We start from the raw sequence: 27,996 nt of genomic DNA, 5'->3' as shown, positions 1-27,996 counted from the left end.
TTTAAAACTGTTTAACTTTTTTTATTATTAAAAAAAGCTTCACAATATCTGTGCATTCCAGACATGTAGTAAGAAATAGGTTGGAGATGTGGTTCGAACCAAGACAAAAGTGATTGAGGCTGGAGTCAAACTGCTACTGTTAATAGACTGTGACGTTGGACACTGAAAGAAACAATTTTCTAAAAGATTTTAAAATGTATAATGCACAAATAGAGAATACGTAGGTTACAAATTGAAGTAGAATTGATCAAAAGGTCATTGATTCATGATGAATTTGTGTTGATCAAATAAGTCAAATTCCATTTTTATTACATGGGAATTTCCAGAATTTCAAACGTGGTTTTCAAGTCTGCAGTCCACACTGCCCATGTTCCTCTGAAAAACACACATTCAAGCTTTAATAAGAAATGGTTTCTCTAACTGAAGGTTCTGTAGAGGATAAGGTTTAATATAAATGCTAAAAATCAGGTTTTAATTGAGAAACTAATGAGAAAGTTATACTGATGGTAACACTAAATAGAAACATAATGGGCAGTATTCAGCCAGAATAAGTGCATCAAATCTAATTTGGGCTTGTGCAGGGTAGAATATGTGCCAGAAAGTGAGAAACTTATTCAATACCATCTTTTCCAACCCCCTTAACTCACTGATCTGACAGTTGTTTGTTTATATGTTTTGAAAAGCATGCAAGTGAGGCCGAATGCCTCCAAGAGGGACAAAGAACACATTTTCAGAAAATCTGCGCTTACATCTTACACTGCTGTTTTATGACCTAGTATTATTTGTAAAGTACCAGAATCCCAACTTTAATTGGAAACCACGCAATACTAATCATATTTTCCACAGTAAAATATAAAGTTCATTTTGTTCAGTAACTCACCCCAGCCCACCAACTAAGTAAAAGATTTTCTAACTTCTCACTTCAAGATGGAGATAATGTTGGATGGTAAATGTTCACTTGGTAAACACCTGACCATAAATATAATTAAGGTCCCCTGTGTTTTCCCAAAGTTATACTTCAAATTGTATCTTACTTGTATCAGTCTTTCCACTTTTGTCATTCATTATATTGGTTTGAGATTGCTAACAGTGATGAATTATGAGCTTTCTCGCCTCAAGGTCCATATCTTTTAATGGCTGAGATGATAGCATCTAAACTAATTTTATAAAAGCCTGTTAAAATTAAGAGGTCAGGCATGCTTTTGGTTTATCTTGTACAATCTCAGATTATCAAAAAACACTTTACAACTAATGGATGTACCTTTAAGTGTACTCAATGTTGTATTGTAAAAACAATGATCAGTCTGCACACATAGAGCTCCCACAGACAGCAAGATGATAATAACAAATTTTTTTTATTCACTAAAGTTCAATCATTGGTCAATTCACCAGAAATAACTGAACACTTCTTCAATCATTCAGTGAACCTTTTGCGTTCATCCAATCAATGCCAAGACCTTGGTTTATTGTGTCATTTGAAATGCAGCCGCTCAAATGGTGCACCATCCTGATTGTTCTGCAAGGGGTATTAGCCTAGCTTCTGGAGCAAAGCTGACCTTGAAGAAAAAGATTATTAATGTACAGTACTTGTAAAATTCTCCCTATTATTTAAATTAAAAATAATTGTGACTTACTGTTGTTCCTTTCCATGCCTTGTGGTACATCAGGCAGCAACCTTGCTGTTTCTTTGGCACTTTGTTTTTTTTGATAAAGCTGAGTTGCTAGCTTGACGCTCAACCCAGCACGCACAGATGGAAATCATGCAAGGAACCAGCCGGATTTGAACCCAGGACCACTCGCCTCGAAGTTTGGTTTGGATGCCACTACACCACTGGCTGGCTAGTTGTGACTTATAATTTTGGATAATTATTGAACATAAAGGCTTTTCCTCCAAATTTAAAGTTTTTGCGGTTTCCAACTCCTGTAATTAGCAACCAGATACATTTTCTGGATGGTTCTTAAATTAAGTCATTATTAACATTGTAATTTGGGATTAGTCATATTGTCTTGAACACTCCACTGTTAAGCTGTGTGAGTGAACAAGAATAAAACTGTACAATGGTTAAGTTTTTAGACATCCAAGTGTCTCCAGATCACCTCTCCAGACTAGTTTAAATTTCAAAGGTTCCATGTGGGAATTAAATTCAGTTAATGAAATAAACCTCAACACATCTGTTAGTAATGGATGACTGTAAAATTGTTATTTTAAGTGGTTCATTGATGTCTTTTAAATCTTAACCCAGTCTGCCTGTACACAAGTCCAGACTCTCAGCAATATGGAATACTGTAATCTTAAGCATCAAACATATGATCTAGCAAGCCACACATCAAGGGACCATTGAAGACTGGCATAAAATGTCAGCAGCACTCATTTTGTGAATTAATAAACATAAAAACAAAATCAGTAAAACCACAAAGATTTATAGACTGCTGCTTTACACCTATTTGTAATTCCAATTTTAAAAAACACCAAGCTATTAAAGAACTCAATTATTCATTTTAAATACATTTAATCCTACTTAAAACCATAAAAATATAGCTATACAGCAGTGATGTGAATTATAGAATCATTTATGTACCTATCTGCCTGGAGCAGAATGTCACATCACATCTCAATATGATGTGAACTTTAATTAATGTATTACCACCAGAACTATCTTTCTGAGAGCTTTGTTCAGGCACTCAGACTCTGTAGAAACAGTTCTAAGCTTAAGGTCTGCTGTATGGAAGAACTGGAGCATTTATTTTTTCAATGAAGTAGCCAACAGAAACATTCACAGGAAATGATACCTTGGTTTGGAATTGCTTAGCTAAATGTTCACATTATTGGTATTAATGGTCAATTGGAATTCTTTATCCCTTGTCTGGTGTATCCAAGGTAGAGGCTACTTGTATGTGGATCTTAGTGAAAGCCACATTAATTGAAGGCAAATGGAAAGTATTAACATGCCCAATGAACTTCCATTAAAGTAATAGCTTCCTTGCAAAATGATTCTGGAGGCAAGCCGATAATAGTAAATTTTCTCAACTCAAATGAATTTTGATAATACATTTCTGAATATTTCTAGATCCTCAGCTGATTCAGCTGCTTATGCCTGTGCCAGTAAAATTGACCATGATTCACATTAAGTAAATGATTAGCTTAATATCTGATATTGGAAATTTATGCAGAACCACAATCTCATAATGCCATGCCCGATTGACTAACTATAAAGCCTAGTTATCAGCTTTTTGACAAATAAGCTACAGTACACAGAGAATGAATGAAGGGATGAAATTTGCAATTTGGTTATATTTACCTTTCAGCTCCTATCTATTTATTAAAATAACATCAAATACAATTGGTGCTTCAAAAAACAAAAGTGCTTATAGAATTTATGAATGACGATGCACTGTAACACAAATAGGAGCACATTTTGCTAGCAAGCCCCTCAAGCTTGCTCTGCCAGTCAATAAGATCATTACTAATCTTCCAACCTCAACACCATTTTTCTAATATAGAATATTTTGCCCTCAATTTGGTAGCAATAACTAATCCACCACTGGGTAGAGAATTCCAAAAACTCACCATCATTTGAGTGAATAAATTCCTTATTTCAGACCTCAATTAGTTACTCTATATTCATCCCTATTTCAAGACTCCTCAGCTATTTCATTAGCTATTCACATTATTGGTATTAATGGTCAACTGGAATTCTTTATCCCTTGTCTGGTGTATCCAAGGCAGAGGCTACTTGTATGCGGATCTTAGTGAAAGCCACGTTAATTGGAGGCAAATGGAAAGTATTAACACACAAAATATATTAACTAATAACTAACCATATATTAGTTAATAACAATGAACTAATATATACTGGATACCGATTGTGATCAGCCATGATCACAGTGAATGGCGGTGCTGGCTCAAAGGGCCGAATGGCCTACTCCTGCACCTATTGTCTATGTTAGCTTTCAGTGACTTGTATATAAGGAGACCAAGATCCCTTTGAACATCAACATTCCCATCTCTCATTATTGAAAAATTCAATATTTGCCTTCTATCAAAATGGTATCTTCGTATTTTCCACACTTCCATCCACCATGTCATTGCCCATTCCTTCAGCTCAACTATATTTTTGAAGCCATTTGCATCCCCTTCATTCACATGGCTTTATGTCATCTGCATAAAACAGTATTAGATGAAAACTACATTCCACAAAAGGTTTCTTTTTCTTGATAAGTGAGAAAGCACAAGGAAAAAAGAAAGATAACATACACAAGTACATTTTGGACCAAGTGACTTTATTGTCCATAGATATACCTATTTCCCCTCACACCATAAAACCACCTATGATCCAATCAAGGTCATTATATATTGAATAAAAAGCCTTTTCAATACTGAACCAACAAGACTTGAATATTTATTCACAATTCTATTGAAATGAGCCTTGAACCCATCAACTGCCCCACAAGTTTTCCACATTGTACCCGAGCTATAAATGCTGTCTACTCATCCCTAACCATATGAACAATCACGAAAAAATACAAGAGCACATTGTGAGAGAGTAACATTGTATTGGTATGGCATCACACTCAGTAAAGCAAAAAGTCTTAAGAACAGAGTTGTGCATCTGAAAGTAAATGAGGTACATGGTAAAGTTACTGAGCCCAGTAGGGAGCTTTAAGCCTGTGCAATCTGCTTGTGCATCTCATGGCTGAAGCAGCAATGTACAACAGAGTGCCAATCTTATCTCCTTAAGACAATGATGCCTTCAAAGCTCCCCAAAAACTGTAGAAGTGTGAGGTATTGCAAATGGAAATCATTTTATTGTCCAGTAAACCTGAGGTAACTATACTGTCTTTGTAGAATGTGACAGAAAAAAAGATGAAACGCTATTGCAAAAAACCATAAATGGGCACTTCCAGTAAATCGATGTACTCATTTTCCCAAGATTTTGAAACTTAAGCGGTAAAATAATATATTATAAAAATGTTTATAAAATAGCAGCACACTCAGTGAAACAATACAGCCAAGTACTGTTAATGTGAATAAGAATGAAACAAATCATAGCTTTTCATAGCAGCGCAATTAAAGATTCATACTCCATTATCTATTCCATCAACCCAGGTCAGGCTGCTCCAATTCAGCAAAAACCTATTTCTCAAAAATACCTTTAGTCCAGCTTTTCACAAATCCCCAGACCACCTTTTTAATCAATAGCTTTAATTTCAAATTTCAGACCATTATCAAAACATGTGCAAATAAACCTCCCAAACTCTTTACCATGTCCTAACGATGGAGCAGAAGAATTCAAGTAGACTGAATACAAATTTTCTCAAATAACAACTAGTTCTGAACCATGATATTTGCTGCTTCTTGCACCAGCAATGATTCTCATCCAAATGTCCAAAGCTTGGCACACCTGTGGCACACAAGAGCCTTCTGTGATACTGACAACACATGAAGTTACTGAACATCTGCGGAATGTTGCAACCCAAACTGGAATGTCTTCCTTACAAAGTAGTTTCTTTTTACAGCAATACCATAATTACATTGTACACTGGAAACTGGGAAACAATTCAATTTCATAAACCATTCCATTCATTCCTTGGGAAATATATTCAAAGTGCTTTTCAAATGAAATGGTTTACAATAATGGTAACTGTGGGCCAATGCTTGTGCATAATAAATGATCGAGAATTACAGTTCTGAAAAACGTTACACCTTATTTCAATTGCAAGTATAGAATTATGTTTCTTCATTCTTCAAAATTCCAGGTAGTCAAGCACTTAAGGTTTCTATAGGAGATCAAAGTACGGAATAAAAAATTCCTATCAGCAGATTCAATGGCAAGTGTAATCAACTGATTGGTAGTTGAATGGGGAGTTCTCCGGATGCACTCAAGTTTGGCCCACAGCTAGAGAAACACTTATAAATTGGAGCAAGCAATGCTGTTGAATAGAATGAACCATTTCTGAGAGAGAAACCAAAATCTGAGAGAGACATAATGAAACAGGCACACAATAAAATCAGATGCAGAAAATGAAGAGGAGAAAAGTGAAACAAAGGCATGAAAGGTATGAAACCAACACAGGGGGAGTGAAAATACATAATTTCAAAGTTAAAAGATTAGAAAGAGCCACTAATGCTCCTTTTGTTATCACTGGAATTCAGTAACTCCCTAAGTAACAATTCTGTGGGAGCATCTGGACTACATCTGTTCAAGATGACTCTTCCCCACCTTCTCAAGGATGGTTAGGGGCATAAAATAAATTGGAACCTTACTGTGAATGCCCAGATCTCACAAATGACTTAAAAACTGAGAACACACAAGTAGGTAAAGATGAGAAACAAGTATAAATACGACATTGAGAGAAGAGTGATAAAACAGACAAGTTCACACAAAAACAAATTAAGCTGATTTAAAGGAAAATGACTTTCTGGACAATCACCGAACTTTCAAGGCAAAATATATACTCAGCGTACAATCTGCTGCAGGGCAATCCTCCAGTAACTCATTTCACAGGAAGATACAAGGTTCAATATCTTAAAGCAGTTAAATTCCTTCTACACTGAAGATGGTTCATTCATAAAAGAGAATATTATTTCCCAGCAATCCTCCCCATGTCTTCAGTCAACAGCTTTGCCACCTGAATTGAGCCACAAATCATAGACATTTCCTCAAATCTGAAGAGGGTGCATGCACCATAAAATTGAACAGTAAATATCTAATCAATTGATCCCACATACACAGGCCTGCATTTAGCTAGCTATTTTATGCTTCTGAAGCACGTTCATCATTGATAATATAATAGCAATTATGCAAACATACATGGTGGGATTCCCTTCTGCAGAACACCCTAGGCACCAGAGTTTTAATATCAGTTTTTTTTTCTAAAAGAAGCTTTAGATAGTTTCTATGTAGGAGCATCTTAAAATGGAAAAAAAACAAGATTTATTCCTAAAGGGAAGATCACGCAGGGTCATTTCCACTCCAGCTGCCTTACAGGTTTACATTTCTCACATCTGTGGGAGTGCTGGCCTGGTCCAGTTCAACCATCCTCTTTGAAGGGTTCCTCTGCTGTGGAATTTGTCTCAGGTTGCTGACCAGTAATGATTCAATCTGCTCCTGGCAAGCTCTCAGGCAATCCTATTGGAGAGAGGTAAACCAAACCATAAATGTCCATACCTTTCAAAATAAATATCAACCTGTGATACTCAAATGTTCAGCCCCCAGAGGAAAGGAAGATGCAATATGTACTGTAATAAATATTCTTTCCAATTTTTATTATACATTTTCCATGTTTTGTCTAACAAGTTTTTCCTTTATCTCTGTATCATAATTAAAGGTAAACTGTTTAGTAGACAAACATTAGTTAGAATTTGTTCGTTAAATAAACACTGGACTGGATCGAGCTCATCTGTAGTTCATTCAGTGGAGAGCTACCAGCCATCTGAAGTCCAACTCCCCTTGCCTCTCTCTACCCATACCACCCTGATATGTCTGCCTTTTGTTTTTCCCCATTTGACCACAAGTACAAAGATGAGCTGATATCAGATGCTAGCACATACAACTTCCCCCTCCACATCCAGGTTTGCCACAAAAACCAAATGATGGGATACCTATGTGCTGAGGGAGAGAAGCACTCACAACAGAACTTGCCAGCATAACAAGTGCGACCTCACTTATTTGAAATGGGTTGCTCACCTATATGGAGAAAAAAGATGAGCAGTTTCCTTCCATGTTTTTAAAGTACTTGCTAACATCCAAACTAGAACAAAATATAGGGAAAGGCAAGAGAGCAGGAAAGTGGTGTTGATGCCATAATTTTTTTTTCCAGCATTTTAATTGGATACAAGGGCAAACGGGGTGTCAGCCAGCCTACTTCAGTTGTTACTGAATTTAATTTTTGTTTGTATAATCATCCCGATTTTGCTTTGAAATTTAGATCACTGAACAACAATGATATTCAAGAACAATTCCAAATATCTTTGACCTTGGTGAACAGTCATCGATCTCAGGGGTGGACCCAAGATGCAACAACTGAGACCATGCTTAAATGCACACCCCGCAGTGACTTGTATACCGGAGGGAAAGCCTGACCAGCCATCCCTACATAGAATGTTTGGATCAGAGAGGCGGCCAGAATGATCCAGTCCATAAAATTAATAGTATAATATAGGAACACTGACAAAATAAGAACAAGAATCTCAAAAATATTTGTCAAGTGCTTATGAGTTTTTGCAGTCACTTTAGCATAAAAGATGCTCATTATTTACACAATGTATCTTAAGACACGTTTTTAAAATGGGCAGCATGCTGCCTCACAGCTCAAGCACCCTGTATTTGTTTCTGACCTTTAGTGCAATCCTTCTGGAGATTGCACCTTCTCCTTATGATTGCACAGGTGCTCTGGCTTCTTCCCACATCCCAAAACCCGATTGGTAGTAGGTTCCCATCAATGCCTGTAAGGAGTTTGTACATTTTCCCCGTGACCACTTGGGTTTCCTCCAGGTGCTCAGGTTTCCTCCCATAGTCCAAAAACGTACCAGATGGTAGTTTAATGAGTTACTTTAAATTGTCCCATGATTAGGGTAGAATTAAATTGTGGGATTGCTAGGTGGCGAGGTTCGAAGGACTAGGAGGGCCTATTTCACACTGTATCTCAATAAATAAATAAAATTAACTCTATATTGCAAATTGTTCTAGGGTGGGTGTAGTTAGCAGAGCCTGCATGGGGTTGCTGGGAATCTGGGGAATGAAAAAAATGGGTTGACTGCAAGAGGATACTTGATAGTCAACGCAAAGCCAGTTGGCTGAATGGCCCATTTCTGTGCTTCATATAATAAATTTAGAGCAGCAGACATATAATTTTAAATAGATTTTGCTTTAATACCATAAGACATAGGAGCAGAATTAGGCCATTTGGCCCATTGAGTCTGTTCTGCTATTCCATCATGGAAATATATTCTCCTTCTCAACCTCACTCTCCTGGCTTCTTGCCTTAACTTTTGACAGACTTACTCATCAAAAACCTATCAACCTCCACTTTAAATACACCCAATCACTTGGCCTCCATGGCCACGTGTAGCAATGAATTCCAGATTCACCATTTCTGACTAATGAAATTTCTCATCTCTGTTCTAAAGGTACGTCTCTCTATTCTAAGAATGTGCCCTCTGGTCCTGGACTTCCTTACCACAGAAAACATCCTCTCCACATGCATTCTATCTAGGCTTTTCAATTTTCGATAGGTTTCAATGAGATCCCCCTTCCACATTCTTCTAAACTCCAGCGAGTACAGGCCCAGAGCCATCAAACACTTGTAGTTTGTAGGAAAACCATTTTGACTTGTAGGACAACTGCATCGAAAGTATTTTTGTGCAACTAGACATTCTGACGGACACTAACTCTATGCTGGCTCTATACTGGGAATACTAAGTCAATGCCTTTAGTCACAGCTATAAAATCTGCTGCTATCCATTCATTTATTCCCCGCCTCCACCACTCACAAGGGGTAAATGAGGCTTTGAAAAAAGAACTGGACATGGGAACAGAAAACTGGTGGTATCACATTAGTCGTGTGTTACACTTTGGCTGAGTATTCAGCTCCATTGACTGCAAAAACTGCTCATTGGCCATGTCTTACAACAATCGGCAAGAAAGATTTCTCCTGTGTTGTATCCCCCTCAATTCCTCTTACTTCATTCCCTTGGTTGTGTTATTCAACTAACCCCACCGGATCTTTTGGGGTCAGCCTTTTTCAGTTTCAGTGCCAGCTCCTAGCCTGGGTTTAGGTGGGGGTGGGTTGGCGCAATGAGGAAAAAGAAGAGGAGAAAGAGATTCTGGCACAGCTGCAGTTGCAAACTAAAGGCAAACTGATTTATTTCTCCAGCAAGAAGAAAGAAGTCAGGAAATCACTGCAGTTGCTGAAGAATAGTGCAACGTCTACACAGAACCTCTCCATTCACTGATGCAGCTGCTCCTTCAGAAATGGATGAAAGAAGAATTACCCTGCTTGGCACTGAAGGGCTTCCTCCACACTGACAAGTTGTGCAGAGTGTGTGGAAGTTATTAGAAAGAGCAAGTGTGTGTCCAGAGGAACAGGGTGCAGATCAGGAAGAAAAATTAAGACTACCCAGTGGCACCTTATACCAATCAGAAGGGCAAAGTATGCATTTACCATGCTTTACAGCTTAACTGCAGTGAACATAAGGCAAGCAGATCACATTTCAGGTCTGATTTTCATCTGCAGGTTGAAGTCACAAATGCAACCTGAAGAATAAACATAATCCATTCCGTCCACGCAGTTGAGTTTCTCAAAATATTTGACCAATCTCATTCTGAAGCTAAAATCACATGCCTCTATTAAGGATCTAACTTAACACTTAACAACACTTAGCCATGTTAAACTGTAACTGCCAATTATCATTCTTGCCTCCAAGAGTTAAAGTCGTCACATTTTATCATATAAACTTAGACCCACATCATACCTGGCCCCACACAAAGAAGCATTGTACACTTGCACATTATTCAACAAGGAAAGCTTTCAAACTGGTGGAACTACTGTTGCATTAATACTTCTATGAAAAGCAATATTGCAGTAAATATACAGCACGTTTTTCTTGTTTACAGATGCATGTCACCTTACTCAACATCTCAGTCATAAGTCACTGGCTGTAACCCAGAGTAGCAAATTTATTTGGGGAGGAATTGAACTTCATAGATTTGGAAGTAATACATCTATGTATCCTGTTACTGGACAGTTTAGATGGAATAGAAGATGATGAAGCTGATGGTCTTTGCCAAGCTCAATGTTATCACTATTTTTGATTATTCATCCTCTCCCACTCATGCAGACTTTCTAACATACTGTTATGACACGTGCACACATATTTGTATATGCTCATGATTGCCCCTGGAGCTTTACAAATAGTTAACAGATCATTTTTTAGGAGCCATTATACACTTATAAAACTTCAGGGGGAAAAAAAAGCATTTGGCTCATTGTGCCCATGTCAAGACAAAAAAACAACACATTAAATTAGTCCAGTCGCACTTCCTAGTTCCGTCTGTGAATTATAGTTCAAGTGCTCATGCATGTTTTTTGCAAATGCACTAGTCTTCTGCCTGCATTATCATTTCAAATAGTATGTGATGTCTCTCCCTTCAACTTCCTCAATTTCCCACTAATTCCTCTCAAAATATCTGAATTCTATGCTCTCCTGTCATTGGCCACAATTGTGAGGGGTGGGTGGAGGGATCCCTCCCATTTACCTAGCCTAGGTCCCCGATTATCTTATGTATCATTATTAAATCTTGCTTCAACTTTCTAAATTCAGAAGAAAATACACACAGCTTATTAAGTTTCTTCTTGCAACTAACATTCTCCTGACCTGCCTTCATCCCTGCAAACCTTACCTGTATTCTGTCCAATACAATAATATGTCCTATAATGTGGTAGGCAGAATTGATCCAATTTCCGACAATGCCTGCAAGTAGTTTGTACGTACTCCCTGTGATGACGTGGGTTTCCTCTGGGCGTTCCGGTTTCCTCCCACAGTCCAAAGATGCACCCGTTGGTAAATTAATTGGACATTGTAAATTGTCCTGTGATTAGGCTAGAGTTCAATCAGGAGATCACTGGGCAGAGCGGTGCAAAGGGCCGGAGGGACCTTTTCCACACTGTTATCTCAATAAATTAAAAAAAATAAACTCTGGCTGACTAGCCTTTGTATAATCTTGACTTGATTATTCAGTGCCTCAACATTCAATATCATTTGTCCTCCATCCTGCAATCATCAATGACCTGTGGACCTCCTGTCCAAGATCTTGGGTGTATTGCCACTTATGCAGAAGATAGTAAAGACCAGCAAACTTAAAGATGGTCCTGTACATCTAACTGTTCGTACTGCGTGAGAAACTAGTGATGGTTAGGATGCCAGAACAACTGATGCACTTAACCAAAATATTGTAATAGTATGTAATTTTCTCTGAAAAGGCAGATGCACCCTCTGGAATATTAAAGCTCTACCGATGAAGCACACATTCGCTTTATACTGAGTCATGCTCAAGTCTTAGAACAGGACTTGAGATCATTGTGCAACCACTAGAGAGAAAGCAATACACTCCGTTGCAACATTTAAGCAATACCAAAGCAAATGATGTGTCTGGATATTATCTTTTATAATTTGTAAGATAATGTGCTCAACTACCCCACTCTTTTAAAATGCTGCTTGGAAATAAGAATCAGTTAGTATATTAATTTTTTTTTAAAAAAACACAACTCTTTGCAATTTAATCTTTCCTCAAATTAGTCCTATCCACACCAAGCAAACAGAGGAATTTACTTCTTTTGCACATTAGCCATGTACAACTATCCACAGTGAGAACATAAGTGTTTCACATATCAAATGAGGATGGATATTCAATTCGGCACTGTGCAGCATGTCATAGTTTCAGGGCAACGATTACACTAAGAGCTTCCTTGCAAATAGCAGGCTTAAAAAAAAGACAAAATCAAGACCACCCCCCAATAAAGGGGGGGGGGAAGAGAAGAAAAAAATGCAACTTAAATGTAGATGTTACAAACCTGAATTCATGTTTAGTTAATGAATACCTTTAGATCTTCAACACATTCCTCAGTTTTGCCATTTGAGACTTTATAGAACAGTTGATAAAATTCAGTTTCTTAAAAAGAAAGCTGTATTGTGTTTATAAAACACTGAGAATATGTATGGTAGGGGAAAGTGGATGACGTGATTAAAATTATATTCTATGAGAGTCAAGATTCAGTGCAATAGAGCTGTGTTTTGTAGTCCATTTCAGTGAATTCAGGGTTAAGCCATCACTTTTGCATTGCTCTGGCAAGCAATGCATCAATATTATCCCACTTGAAAACACTGATGCTATTTTACACACAAGAGAAAAAAAACATTCAATTGTAAGAGTTTAAAGATATCTAGTTCAACAGTGGTGAATAACAAACCTGAGAGTGGAATTGACTTCAATAGTTCAAAAGTTACTAACGAGGTTGATTGCATAATGCATTAAGAGCGTAGAGTTCCTTTTCCTCAACAGCAGTAAAATGCAGATGGCAGACTTAATCACCAACATTTTTGATTAATTAAGAAAACTGAACAAATTGTGTATTGAAATGAAGACATACATATTAACACAAGAAAGGAAAACAAAATGCTGGGATTGATTTTTATCCATTATAAAAGGTACCCATTATTACTGGTTGTTAACAGCATGTGGAACATGGGTGACCTAATCCACAGCTTCAAAATTACTGGAGACAAAAGAACACAGGAAATTAGACTCTGGCAGTGGAACACGGTATTCTTCCATAGCAACACTGAAACATAGGACCCTACTATTTTTCTGCTAAATGAACAAGGGGGCGAGGGGTAAAGACAACTGCTGGTTTCTATAAGAGGACAGGGTAATGGAGGAGGAGTTGCTTACTGAAGATTTTATGCAAATGATTGGGGGAAGGGTGCTTAAAGAGTCTTGCACAAGGCAGATCAATCTGAGCAGGAAGATTACTTTGACAAAGTTTGTGTTGGTAGAGTATCACACTGAACTTCAGTTTCAAGTCACAAGTATTTATAAGGCTCAATTTACCTTTGTGTCTTTCAAGATGAAATCTTTAGAAATGTGCACCAAATCAATTTATGTCCCAGCTAAAGTGCAATCCTGTTTATTTTCATTTATTCAAATGCCACATATCACTATGTATAAATTGCTACTTAAACAGAACTGTGCAAAGTAAAGGCTGCAAAAGAATATTTTAAAAGCTAACCCAAACCCTCAAATTCATTAATAGCAGAGTTTACAATAAGCTAAAACAAACCAGCACACAAAGGGTTAAGGATTACTTCTAGTCACCCTTAGAAATTCTCTAAAACTCATTTCTCTTTGATCTTTAAGCTCACTGGCACAGGGTAACCTGCCACACCGTGCTTTTCACTATGAATAGGATCCGAGGTCTGATGGAATAATAACTAACAATTATTCTATTCTGTAGCTGCATCACCCTACTGTTACTCCACATGCAAAACACTCAAATTGGGAAACTGAATGAATGCTATGGGCTGCCAACTCAGGCAGATACAAGTAGGAAACGATCTCATTCTTCCATTCATTTCAGTCAATCCTAGCTGCTGTTTTCTTGCATACTAAGTACAGTCTGCAAACAAACAAAGCGGGACAAGGGAGCGGGTTTGTCATATGCTTCCAAACCACAAGCATTAAGCAGCACAAAGAGTGGATAAACACTTAGTTCCCCCAGAGAAGTATTACATGACCCCATCCTAAAATTAATTCTACCTGGAGGGAGATAACACAGTATGCAACGGTACACGAGCTATCCTCAGAGATCACTGTCAATTGTTTGCATAGCATGGGCAGATAGCATGAAGGATGCTAGGACCAAACATGTTCATGCCCTGGTAGATATAATAATCTTTCTTAGCGCATGATGTGTGCACAATTTTCAGTCTTGCAATATGCATCTTGTTTGGCCCACTAATGCACAAAGCTGGCCCTCACCATATGCAATTTTACTTGGTAATAATCCAAGCTAGAAAAAGGGAAATAAACAGAGACAAAACCGCCTTGTACTCAGCTTAAAAAGATTAATGATACTACTGCACACACCACAGAGAAAAATCATAAGAGCAATTCGAAAAATGCTTATTTTTAAAATTTCTTTGAACACTTTAAGTATTGAAGATGGGAAAATACACAAGTTGACCAGGTAGGACAGGTGGAACCCGAAAACCACAAGATAGACCTCAGTAATATATCTAACAAGACTGGCGAGTCTTAAATTGATGCAGTCTAGACTCCTGAAACCTCCAAGAGGACCACAAACTTGTGGTTTCGAGGCTTGTGTGCCTCAATGACCTGGACAGCTATGCTTGCTGGAGTCAGGGCTTTATGCTTTAGCTCTTGGTAGGTTCAGCCATGCCAAACAGGTCAAAGGGTAGAGAGCAAACTAAGAATGGTCCGACCTCCAGGGTCACAGGTTCAACTCAGGGCTAATAATCCCAACTGGCCAAACGAAACTGTTACAGAAACAGCAATGAAGAATCTTTCTACATCTGTGTGCAATGGTATTCTTGAGTCTCTGTCTAGGACTTGCATGGCTGGCAGTAGTGAAAACCAAGAGGAAGCTACTGGCACGATAAAGGAAACTTTGAACACTGCCAAGACCAAGACCAAAGTTGGTTTCTGAAATGAACGGACAAGTACAGACAACAATGGAGGACCTTCATTTTTGCCTTAAACGCCAACAGGCATAATGGGCAGCATGTAAGTAAGACTCCTGAAAGAGATCATGAAGTAGGTAAAGGTTCATCCCGTACCCACCAAATTCGGTGTCCTTTGCATATTTCAAGAGAAAATATACATTAAGAACTTGGGACAGTGTCCCTGATGTTTTTTAAGCTATGAGAATATTTAAATCCAGGGCCAATGATTTGTGTTATTATAATTGATCTCAATGAACAAATATTTTCTGAATGGCTATTAATTATTAAAGAATATACAAATTATACAACCGTAAGCAAACAAATCTCAAAGTTGTATAATTTATACACTCTTTAATAATAAATGTACTTTAAATGTACCAGAAAATTCATTGGAATAAATTATCACTACAGACACTTGTGACACCTGGATAGCACTGATTTAGCATGATCATTTACAATTGCTGCAACCTTTGTGAACTCACATTTTCAAAGTGGGGTTTTCCCAATTATGTGCAATGTGATGCAATACACTTGACTGTCTAATGTCATTCTTCACAAGATACTCTGGTATGTACTTCCTCAGAACAGACATACCTATCTAGGTACACGACCTGCTTTGAAAATGCTTCCCTCCAATCATTTTCTTTGAAAGTTGATGCCAGTTAGTTTCATCTTAGAATTTCGATTCTAAAGCATGGCGTTTAGAAGCAAGAGCTTTCGTGAAATAAGACTACCACTATAATCCCTGTAACTGAGGTTTCAACTGCCAGTGTTACTGTGTGCTCAATATCAGAATGAGGATAAGTCTTTTCAATTAACCACCACAAATCTCTCAGTTCAAAGGGCAAGTACTTCAACATAAACCTCATTCTGTATCATGTTCAACTGCTTCCACTGAAAGACAGATTCACTGAAGTCTTTATTGCCTTAAAAGCAGGAAAGGGCACTCAAAACATGCTGAGCCTCTACTCTGTCCCAGCTGACCCCCTCCAATGTCACTCTATTCAGTGCTCAGTACCTTCCCTTGTACTTCCTGCTCAACATCACGATAAACTTCTCCCAATATGGTGTATCTGCACTGATGCTTGCTTCAAGTGGGAGTGATGGCTGGTGCACAGGTAACCCATTACTCTTTGGTTGCGCTCGATTGATCACTGGATTATCTGCAAAAGATTAGGTGGTTCTTTAGCAGTATAAGCACACTTACCTACTTGAATTTCATTGCATATAATTTACATGTTCTTTATCATTGCTAATGAACACCTTCATAATCAATAAACATGCTACATACCAGTAGTTCAAGGTTCCCCGCCTCCAATCTTTTCTAGCTACCAACTCTCAAGTAAATCAGAAACGCTTCCTTACATGAGGAGTTGAGTTTGTCTTTATGAAACCTGCCGTATAATGGGCCAGTTTTGTCTTTAAAAATAAAAGCAATAGTGATTTAGACAATGATTTAACATAAGGAAGCTCCTTCCAGCAATACTTCCCCTTTTCCATCATAGAACAAAGTCATTTTCACAGCTTGTTACATCTTTTATCTTACTTGGGGCATTTTCACTTAAATCCACGATCTTTCTTTCAATATACATTTAACACCCAGCATCAACATTCAACGTGTTTAATTGTTTTACTGCACTTTTAATTTATAATAATATTTATTCTTAATATCTTTCAGTTTTTAATAGAAACAGAAAAGACATGTCAGACAGCAGAGGAGAGAGAAAAATAAAGCCAATATGTTTTTTGGTTGTTAATTCTGCTTCACCAACCATAACTGCTCTCTGGCCTATAGTATATTTCCAGTGTTTTATTTTTATTTGAGATTGCAAGCATCTGCAGCATTTTATGTGTGTTCTCATGTTAAGCAGCTTCCTCCAAATTCACTATCAGATCCTAGTTTTGGGAGTTTCAATACTCTACTTGTTGATCCTAAACACATTTGAATATATACTTTACCAACTACTGCCACCTCTGCATCAAAACTCTTATCTCACAATCACAATTTTTTTTCAGTCCAGAATTCTGCATTTAGGAACCACGGGTGTTAGCACCTTCAAAATGGAATGGGATAACTTTGATCTGGAAAAGCAGCCTTTTTGATCAGTTTCTCACCTGTTAATAAATGTGATGATCTAATAGATACCAATATCTGTAAAGTCCTCATGATAAAAATTTCCCTTCTCAATTCTTGGACATTATACAGATTTTTTTTGTTATTAGCAAGAGATAAGTAAAGAAATCATTATTGCAGTCAGGCAACAATCAACTGATAGAAACAAGATGAGGTTGTCCAAAACAGCATGTTTTTAGACTGGGTCTTCATTTATTCCAATTCCAAGCATTGAAAAAAGAAGCTTACCTCCCTTGCCCCCACCAAGATTAGCAAATTGAGAAAATACACTTGGTGCTATACCTGCACACCTGCTCGTTAATGCAAATATCTAATCAGCCAATCATGTGGCAGCAACTTAATGCATTAAAGCATGCAGACATGGTCGAGAGGTTCAGTTGTTGTTCAAACCAAACAGCAGACTGGGGAAGAAATGTGATATAAATGATTTTGACCATGGAAGGATTGTTGGTGCCAGGTGTGGTGTTTTGAGTATCTCAGGAACTACTGATTTCCTGGGATTTTCACACACAGTTGTCTCCAGAGTTTACAGAAAATGGTGCGAGAAACAAAAAACATCTAGTCCTGTGGGCGAAAATGCCTTGTTAATGAGAGGTCAGAGGAAATAGCCAGACTGGTTCAAGCTGGCAGGAAGTAGTAGTAACTCAAATAACCACGCATTACAACAGTGGTATGCAGAAGAACATCTCTGAACACACATGTCAAACCTTGAAATGGACGGGCTAAAGCAACAGAAGACCATGAAAATACAGTGGTCATTTTATTAGGTACAGAAGGTACCCTATTGAGTGTATATCTTCAGTTCCAAAAGAACTTCCAAATGTCTTTATGTACAACATAATATAAAAAACAGGTGTGATGCATAATCAAGTCAACTTTTTTCTCTTGCAGCTATAAGTTTGGTCTTGCACTTAGTCAATACCTGTTCCTTTGCAGCAGGAGTATAATGCATGTAGCATACCAAGCAAAGTGAATATTTTGGCTCTGATAAGACTTGATTAAGTTTAAAGCAGCATTCAGGGCAATCTATTTTAATGCCAAACTACAGAGAAATGATGTTTAATGATCACATAGCAATGTAATGTTCACATGACTTTATTAATAAAAGCAAACTTAAGGTTGGAAATAGATCGATGTTGGAAAGACTGAAAACCTTGAATACAACAGCTGAATTTTAAAACCTGAATATAAACAGCTGAATTTCATTACTCGTCCTTCTCAATGGACTTTTCCACTGATGTAATAAGTTGATTCTAAGCCATCCTCTGTGCATTATCATTTCCCCCACCAATGACAACACTATCGTCTAGTTAAATAGTCTATTTGAACAATCTACATGAAAAATCAGTACAATGTAAATTGAACAAATTAAACAATGTCATATTTCATTTCCAAGAGATTTTTCGAAATGAATGCAATACAAAAAAGGTCAATTGCAGCATGAGCAACAAGTAATCATTCTACAAGATGAATTTTCATACAATTTTTAAGCATTCAAGATTTTGTATAAATACAATGACTACAGCATTCCATATTTCTATTCCCACTGCACTAATCTGGTAAACTACTGACGGAAGATAAAGCTATGAGAAAAACAATACTAAGTGGCTAATAAGTACATGTACCTCTATCTCCGAACATGCATATTTGCATTTAACCCCCAAAATTTCCACCAGTGTTATTGATTGATCCAGATTTCAGAACTCCATAAAATAAAACTTCATCTTCTCAATTGATTAATTTTCACTCATCCTTGAGGATTTCAGTCTGCAAGTAGCTTTAAGTGTTAATATTCAAGAAGTTTAATTGAAAGTGAATCTGAGATCCAAAACTGACAATATCCACAGATATTGGCTGCCAAACATTTGCCAGAGCCTTTAAATAGTGTACTCACCACATCTGTGTGGGTGATTTTGGCCAGGAGTTTTGTCAGGTTGTCATTGAAAAGTGAACAGTAGCCAATATCGAGCTGAAGTCCACATATTGCTGCCCCCACACTTCCGGTGGCGATCATTGATGGTGGGTACATGGCAAATTTGAAATCTGCAGGGGTAAAAGCAAGAAAAACTTTAAATCTTGAATCAAGTACTCATGCTCCAAATGCTCATGAGCTATATATTTTTTTAATGAAATTTATAAAATCATATCTCCATGTTGAACACACATTTTGTACATAAATTAACAACTGAGCAGACTGATCCAAATAGAACTCAGATTAGTTACAACATATTTTAAGTCGTCAAAACATATGGCACCCTTTTCAGTAAAAGGGCATCCCAGTAGCAAACGGATCATGAAAATCTGAATAAAGAACCACAGTGCTCCTGCCAACCAGCACTGCTGTAGGTCTGCTTCTACATGTGGTCACATGAACACAATTTCAAAAACGTGTAACCTTGTAGGCTCCTTTAAACGTCATTCACAATACAAATGAGACAGTTAGCAAATGGCTAGAGGCCCAGAATGACTAATGTCTTGCTTCCAAAGCCTCACGTAGTCTCTACCTCCACTCTTCCTTTCCTCCATAGCAAACATCATAACCTTGGCTATCAAAGCTCCACATGTCCTTTCTTTGTTGTGCAAAACGGAGTGATTTGTATCAACGGCTTCTATTTTTAGCATATTAATTAACTACTGCAACTGGTGAGGCAAGTGTCTCCAACAGGAGAGTGTGGCACCATTGTGTGGAGTCAGCTCCTCATCTTTTCCTATTGAAAATCATGGAAATGACCTTCCAACTGATATGAATTCAAACTGACAAGCTCACAAAAGGTCTGCGAACAGGGCACTCATTTCACACACACAAGGGTTGCCAGCTCACCCGACCAAGCTAGAAGGGGAGGATTTTATTATGAATTGCAACACTGTAAATCACTAGGATGGGGACAATTTTGCAAAAAAAAAGTTAGCAACCTACTATATATATTTTTTTCTTTTTTTTTTAAAAAAGTTCCAATGAATAAAATCTCCCCACTGCTCCAATATCATCATCAACAATCTAGAAGTTGTAATTCAATTTTTTGCCAATATGTGTACCAAATAAAGGCAGCATTTTAAATCACACATCTGTACTTATCAAATTTCAGGTGATGTACGCTTGTCTGCTTCATGCTTTAAAACAGGATCAAGGAAAGAAAAACAAAGGATTTGATATGTATTCACAACTTATTTTAGTTATTACATTTCAAATATATGGTGCTTCTGTTTTGCTTCTCACAACTAGAAAAACTAAACTCTTAAAAAAAAATACGGATATTAAAAAAGGACACTTCTCAAATTCTTTACCACTCAGTTTTATAGCTTAGTTAATTAAATTGGGAACTTTCTTTTCACTGCCACTTTTACCTACTACAAAAAAAAAGTTTGAATGGAACACATTTTGAATTCTATATGCAGTGAAGACAGCAAGCAAATACTTTTAAAAAAGTGAAGCACCTTTGCACAGAAACCAGAAATGTTGCTTCAAAGAAAGCTCTAAAGAGCCTAGGTTTGATACCAACCTCAGGTACCATCTGTATGGAGTTTGAACGTCCTTCCAGTGACTGCATGGTTATTTGCCAAGTTGCCTGGTTTCCTCCCCCCAAATGATTGTAGGCTGATAGGTTAATTGGTCACTGCAAATTGTATTGGGATGACTGAAGAAGCAGAGTTAAGCTGATGGTTATGTTGACAGGATGTTACATACAAATCAATAAATGAGGTTTGTCTGGGAACTAGTATACACTTATTGGGCTGATAATTCCTTCTAAAGCTGCAAAAAAAGGTATTAAAAATGACATTAAATACTCTGACCCTCAATCCCAATTATGCCCTTCCACACAAGAACCATCACCATTGGAGATGAAACTTAAAGAAATACAGAAAAAAAAACAATGAAAAAAGCCTGGCAGCATCTTGACTTCTTTAGAAATTTGTGAATACAAGAACATAAAAAATAGGAGCAGGAGTAGGCCACCCAGTCTGTCGAGCCTGCTCCACCATTCAACAAGATCATGGCTGATTTGGCCATGGACTCATCTCCATCTACCTGCCTTTTTCCCCATAACCCTTAATTCCCCTACTATCCAAAAATCTATCCAACCCTTTCTTCAATATATTTACAGAGGAAGCCTCCACCGCTTTGCAAGATTTTCATGACATCTAAAACTTTGACAAACTTCTATAGATGTGTGGTGGACAGCATATTGAGTGGCTGCATCACAGCCTGGTATGGAAACACCGATGCCCTTGAATGGTAAATCCTATAGAAAGTAGTGGATACAGCCCAGTCCATCATGGGCAAAGACCTCGCCTCCACTGAGCACATTTACATTGATCATTGTCCCAGGAAAGCAGCATCCATCATCGGGGACCCCCACCACCCAAGTCATACTCTCATCTCACTGCTGCTACCAGAAAGAAGGTACAGGAGCCCCAGTACTCACACCACCAGGCTCAGGAGCAGCTATTACCCCTCAACCATCAGGCTCTTGAACCAGACTGGATAACTTCATTTGTCCCATCACTGAACTGTTCCCACAACCCTGGGCCCCCTTTCAAGGACTATCTCATGTTCTCAATATTTATTCATTTTTTCCTTTTGCATTTGCAGTTAGTTCTTTTGCACACTGGTTGTCCACCCTGTTGGACGTCATCTTTCACTGATTCTATCATTGTAATTGGATTTACTGAATATGCCCACAAGAAAATGAATCGCAGGGTTGTATAAGGTGACATGTATGTACTTTGAAAATAAATTTACTTTGAAATTCGTAGACACTGAAGAAAATATGGTCAACCAATGCTGAAGTGGAGTATTAAACACTGAGGTCCATGAATTAAACCATAGAATATGGCTTAACCCATGGACCATATGACAGGAAGCATAAACTACTGCGTTCCAAATAGTTGTATTATTAATCTAGTTATGGTGAATTACTAAACGCTTTGCAGAGCACAATCAAAAAATGATCTCTAGTTTCATAAATTGGAGGCTTTTAATATTATAAACATGACAACTAGGTGCAAGTTAAAACTGGTAAAGCAGCAAAGTTCACTGCATGGAACAATGAACAATTTCTTGAAACAGTCCACAAAAATCCCAGGAAATATTCAATGAACAACTGGACATCGCAATACTGGCAAAAGAGCGCCAGTCCCTGGATGGATAAATTATGATGAATTTCGTGATTTGCCCCAGTTGTGATCTGGTAAATCAACATGAAAGTCAATAATCAAAGGATCATTTACAGCACAATTACTCTGACTCATAAAACTTACACAATAAGAACTAGTAGTAACCAATGTGGTTAGTTTCTTCACCAGGGCTCAATAAGAGGTTAATATCTGAAATTCACTTTAGTTCATAGTACAACATTTATGTCAGGAAATATGGGATACCTTTGTCCTGGACAATCTTGTCTGTACTAACATCTTTCCTGGAAACAACTCTTATAACTATAACTAACAAAATGTGTACAAAGTTGTCTAGTACATTACTATTCTATTGAACTATTCTATACAGATTTGAGAGAGAGCAGTATTATGACTAACTTAATTCACAACAACTTTGAGCACAAATAGCTGAAACATAGCTTGAGTTTACATTGACAGGAATTAGATTGAAATGTAGTTCTTGAATATTTCACTCAAGTATACATATTAAAAACATTATTTGACGTGCTACAGCTGAAGTGAAAGAACATTAAAATTTAAGTCGACTTAAATATAAGCAAAAAAATGCTCTGGTGACTGCAATTGCAGTGTGACAAAATTATGTCAAAGATAAAATGTTTTTGCAAAGCAGATATTCTGCAATCCTACAGTTATACCATGAACTCTATTATTTTATACTAGTGGACAGCTACTTGGTATATGGAAGTGTGCTTAATTTTCTACACAAGGTCAAACCAGATGGTCCAAATACCCTTCCTTGTCTACACATACCTTTGTGTGGGGCTTCACAATTTTTTTTAAAAGATCAAGTTTCTCAATAACTTTCATACAATGACTGACAGGTGGCTTTAAAAGTATGAATTATGAATATGTTAATTCCCTGAACAGGGACCCACCTTCTGTAACATAGGTTACTCTACATGTCCCCTATTGTTAGTAGTTACTGCAGTGGTCTTTGAACTTTATTGCATTGTATAACAAAAGATATGGTATTGCTGTCATCAGGGTTCTCAGCCTGCTTTGGAACAATCATTTTATCAAAGTGCTATCTTGAAAGTGAAAATACTCGTACGGACTCTAAATTGGGACTTGATAATGTCTGCCATTTAAGATAAAAACATGGGAGAGATCATTTTGTGAATGATCCTAGGCTCATTTTGAGATCCTAGGCACATTGTTACAAACTGATAACTAGTGTTTAGTTTCTTTGCAAACCTTAAGCATACAGCACACAAAAAACACCAAAGAAAATGCATGAGAATTGACCTACCATTAATAAATTTTAAAATAAATAGTAGTACACCAATTTTCTATTACATCAGTCAAAAATCAAGCATATTCTTCAATTTAAGTCCATTAGAAGGATGACAGATAGAAAAGGACCAGCCTCTGACTCTTAACATGTACATCGTTCTCATTTATACATTTCATATATGAACTTCAAATCAGTAAGGCTAATTAAAATTCCCCATTAAAAAAATGTTGTGTTGTAGTCATACCCTTCCACTGAAGGGGGCATTATAACTCCTCACTAACAGAATGCTATTATTACAGTGGCAAATTTATAAAATATTTCCATTGTAAGTTTACTAGAAGTGCACAATTGTTTTCCATACATGATACATGAATAAATACACATAAATAAATGGCACACAATACTAAACAATGCATTGTTAAATAAAAGCTCCAACGTCCATTGAGAAAGTTCTAGGAAAAAAAAACTGGATGTGATGCAGGGGACCACATACTGTACATAAAGCCCCAACCAATGAAAACAATTTTACACCATCAGAAGGATTATCATTTTATTGCATACTTTTGAAATTTTCTTCATACCTTTCATCTAGTCCACAACTCAAACATAAATGGCACGGTAGTAGAGTGGTTAGCACAACGCTTTACAGTGCAGCCTGCAAGGAGTTTGTTCTCCCCATGATCGCGTGGATTTCCCCAGGGTGCTCCAGTTTCCTCCCACAGTCCAAAGCCATACCTGCTTGGTAGGTTATTGTAAATTGTAACCTGATAGGATCAACTTGGGGGATTGCCAGGTGGCATGGCTGAAAGGGTTGGAAGGGCCCACTCCATGCCATGCTGTATCTCAATCAATAAATAAATAACTGCAACTTCCCATACCAATGTCTTTCATCTATAAACAATATCTTGCTCATACCTGTGGCACAAAGGGCAATGAAGGTGTGTGCGTCCTTTCTGATCAATGGCAGCTTGTCCTTAGGCAGGGTAAGCTTGTGTAGAATGTATTCAATAAAGTCATGTGGGGTCACTGCCGCAAGGTTCCACTTCAACTTTCCCAAAACTACCAACTCCCATTCCTGACAAACAAAAGATATATAATGGCTTATTAATCAAAATGTTGTATTGGAAGACAACATTTGAGAACAAAATAAATACCCGTAAGTCTCAAAAGGGAACAGATTCCAAACAAAAAACACACTGTGTGAAAGATATGACACTGGCTCATTTTCAGACAAGATTTTGGTAGTTTTGGATATCTTCCTCCAGGGGGAGCTACAGTTAATTTGGACCAGTGACTTCATTGTTAAAACAGGGGCAGATTTTTTCCCCTGCATTCAACATTTCAAATTTAGACTAAATATTTTTACTTTATTCAGCAAACAATGATAAAAAGCCGCTGCGTAAATTACATTGTTGCAGAACAAATCTAACTTACAATAGTGTATACTCATAACTCACTTTAATGTCTGGGCTTTATCTCTTGCAGTTACTTCCTTTTGCTGTAGACCAAAGCCAGGGTGCAGAGTCTTAATATGAATATTTGATCATTTTGTACTATAATGAGGCAAAATATTTTTAAATAAAGGATTTCAAATCTTTGGTATTTTCTACTAGAGGGGTACGGATGCCCAGTTTTATTATATACACTGAGTTTAACAAATTAAGAAAAAGGAAGGGTATATGAATCAGCAGGAAAGTGGGTTGGGCATAAATTCAGCCATAACATTTTTAACTTGCAGACCAGACTTCATGTGGCTCTCAAAGGCCACATGACCTCTAGCTTTTGTTTGTTCCACTGTTCTGTGGTAGTTCCTAAATACTTACGCGAGATGTTTACCCAACTACATATCTGAGGAAAACAAGCTTTTTAAAATGTCAACTTCAAAATGTTCAATTGCATTCTGAAAAACAATTGAATCATTGTAAAGTTGAGTACAGTTTAAGATTCCAAAGGAGTTTTTGCAGCTGAACACCTTCATGATTTCCTACAAAATGCAAATATGAAACAGCTATGTAGATCTATTGAAAAGCAAGTACAATCAAGACTCAGGGAAAGATTTTACAACAATGTTTTGTTTTGTTTAGACAGCAACAGATGTGGAATTACCAGAAGCTCGCACGGTGTGATGGAGTTTTCAGTGTAAATGCAAAGTTTTTCCGCTGTTAGAGGAATAGTCTCTTTGAACTTGGATGCAAGGAACATACAGACAGCTCCAAGCAGCTGCAGATGGCATTTGGTGGTCTGTACAATTGATAAGAATCTGTCCAGGTAATTCATTGCCAAAGGAAAAACTTCCTCCTCACACTTCTGTTCCTCGCAGACCTAGGGAACAAAATGAGCTTAAAAATGAGGGATAACAAGGTCATACAAAGTACCAGAAGAGGTGAGCGAGGCCCTGGTACTGGCCCTAAACTGACACATTCCTCGCGTTTAGTCAGCAAGAAATGATTCAAAGTCACAATCACAGCACCAACATGTTTAGAGATTACTGGAAGCATTTGGCTAACTTCTGAAAATTAATTGAAATAGAGGTTATGTTCACCTCTGAAGCACTGCAGTCAACCAAAACTTCAGTGAAACTTAACCTTGAAAGGCCATTGACCAACTCTCACAACCAGCTGCAACAGTTAGTTAGGCTATCTGGCTGAGGCCCTTGCCTCAGTCACTCCCAGTCTCCCATCTGATAAACTTGCTCACCTACCCATTCTCACCCTCTGCCCACTCTCTTATCCCCTATTTAAAATCAGCACATAAACACACGCAATCTGTCCCCACCTGATGCAATACCTCTCTGGCACCCACACCACCGATCTGACACTTTCGAGTGCCCCTCCACTTACAAGAATGTGCCTCGCCCCCTCACTTTCTGGTCAGACTGGAGCCAGACCTTTTTTTTCTCCCGGTTGCCAGCACAACTGAGTGGAAAAGTCCGCGAAGTGGCACCCAGAAGCAAGTGGCTACCCTGAAGGGAAAGAGGTCACACTTTTTTTGTGGGACTTCCCCCACCTCAGAATCTTTAGGCCTGCGCGCATCAGCGGGAACTACATGAAAAACCCCTTATGCGCCCCGGCCTGTGAGGGAGTTGTAGGAGTAGTGAGGGGTGGGGAATGGAAAACGATCAGAGACCCCGGGACCCAAGGGAGGAGGTACCCAGATCGGGCTAACATGGGAAGGGCAGGGAAAGTTTGGGAATGGAAGTGGATAAATGGATCGCGATGTGGGTACCCCAGCTCCGGACGGGGTTCGGGTTGTCAGCAGCGACCTACCTCCAGCATCCAGGTGGCCACCATCCTTCGCATGAAGGGCTTGATGTCCTGCTGGACGCACTTGAAGTAAGAACCGGCCGGCTGGTACCGCTCCTCCAGCACCAGCAGATTGTGCAGCACCCGCTCGTCGTGCAGCAGGTTGGGGTCGGGCAGCGCCCTCCTCACCGAGTCCACCTCACAACACAGCAGCTCCATGGCCAGCAAAGGGAGCGGGGCGGAGGAGAGGCAAGGGTGACAGGCTATTGGCCCACCCTGGCTCAAACTTTCGCTCTGAAGTCGGGCGGCGCAGGACAGGCTGACGCAGGGACCGGGCAGCCCCTTCCTTATGTCGAAGCAGCCGGGCAAACGCACACAACATCAAAAGGCTGGCAGGGGGAAGCGGGGAGGCCGGCGGCGGGGGAGGGCGCGCACACACATCGGGACCGCTCGCCTACAGGCCTCCAGCTCCTCGGCAGGCCGGAACCGCGGCCCCAGCACCTCTCATAGCTGGGGAGTGGGAGGCGAACGAAGCGGTCCGCAGCCGACCTAACGGTAGCACCGGTCAGGCTGAGGCTGGGTCTGAAAACTGCGAGTTTAACTGCGATCGAAACCCAAGTGCGCCGCCCTCCTATTTGCGCTTCGGCGGGCTCCACATCACCCCGCCTTTTTGTCAATGATTGACAGGCCTCCTGAACGCCAGAGGATCTAACATCGATTGGCAGAGCCCGTCGACAGTGGTTCCGCGTCCCGCTCTATGATCGGCAGTATTAGGGGACGGGACATGTGAAACTCTATGCATTAACGATCTGGAAGAGAGGACCGAGTGTAGTGTATCGAAGTTTGCTTATGACACTAAATTGAGTGGAAAAGCAAATTGTGCAGAAGATGCGGAGAGTCTGCAGAGAGATATAGATATATTAAGTGAGTGGGCAAAGGTCGGGCAGATGGAGTACAATGTTGGTAAATG

General features: G+C 38.5%; 1 protein-coding gene across 5 annotated transcripts; it reads right to left on the bottom strand.

Moving 5' to 3' along the window:
• Positions 1-43: 43 nt before the first annotated feature.
• ccnd2a (cyclin D2, a) lies at positions 44-27,685 on the bottom strand. 5 transcript variants are annotated; one of them, XR_010021100.1, is made up of 7 exons: positions 27,051-27,685; positions 25,891-26,106; positions 24,700-24,859; positions 19,270-19,418; positions 16,533-16,660; positions 16,260-16,404; positions 7,000-7,130 (listed from the first exon to the last, which is right to left on the bottom strand). XR_010021100.1 is itself a non-coding variant. In XM_063072564.1 (5 exons), exons 1-5 carry the CDS (start codon positions 27,243-27,245, stop codon positions 331-333), a joined length of 765 nt encoding a protein of 254 aa, XP_062928634.1. In that variant the 5' UTR covers positions 27,246-27,685; the 3' UTR covers positions 44-330. The 5 variants fall into 5 exon arrangements, 3 of the variants coding, with proteins under 3 accessions (XP_062928634.1, XP_062928633.1, XP_062928632.1); XR_010021099.1 differs by having other exon boundaries at positions 16,260-16,660; XM_063072564.1 differs by lacking the exons at positions 7,000-7,130; positions 16,260-16,404; positions 16,533-16,660 and adding an exon at positions 44-375.
• Between the last annotated feature and the right edge of the window lie 311 nt (positions 27,686-27,996).

This window comes from Mobula hypostoma, chromosome 20 (genome assembly GCF_963921235.1).
Source record: "Mobula hypostoma chromosome 20, sMobHyp1.1, whole genome shotgun sequence".
In the NCBI taxonomy this organism is placed as follows: Eukaryota; Metazoa; Chordata; class Chondrichthyes; order Myliobatiformes; family Myliobatidae; genus Mobula; species Mobula hypostoma.
This window is presented reverse-complemented; position numbering and strand designations above follow the sequence as displayed.

Bases quoted from the DNA above. Each gene is read 5' to 3' on its own strand.
- ccnd2a (XM_063072562.1), bottom strand. From the start codon at position 27,245: ATGGAGCTGCTGTGTTGTGAGGTGGACTCGGTGAGGAGGGCGCTGCCC. The intron at 19,419-24,699 runs GTATGAGCAAGA...TTACCCCTGCAG, and splicing joins CATTGCCCTTTGTGCCACAG to ATTTCAAATTTGCCATGTAC. The intron at 7,131-19,269 runs GTGAGTACACTA...TCTCTCCAATAG, and splicing joins AAATCACCCACACAGATGTG to GATTGCCTGAGAGCTTGCCA.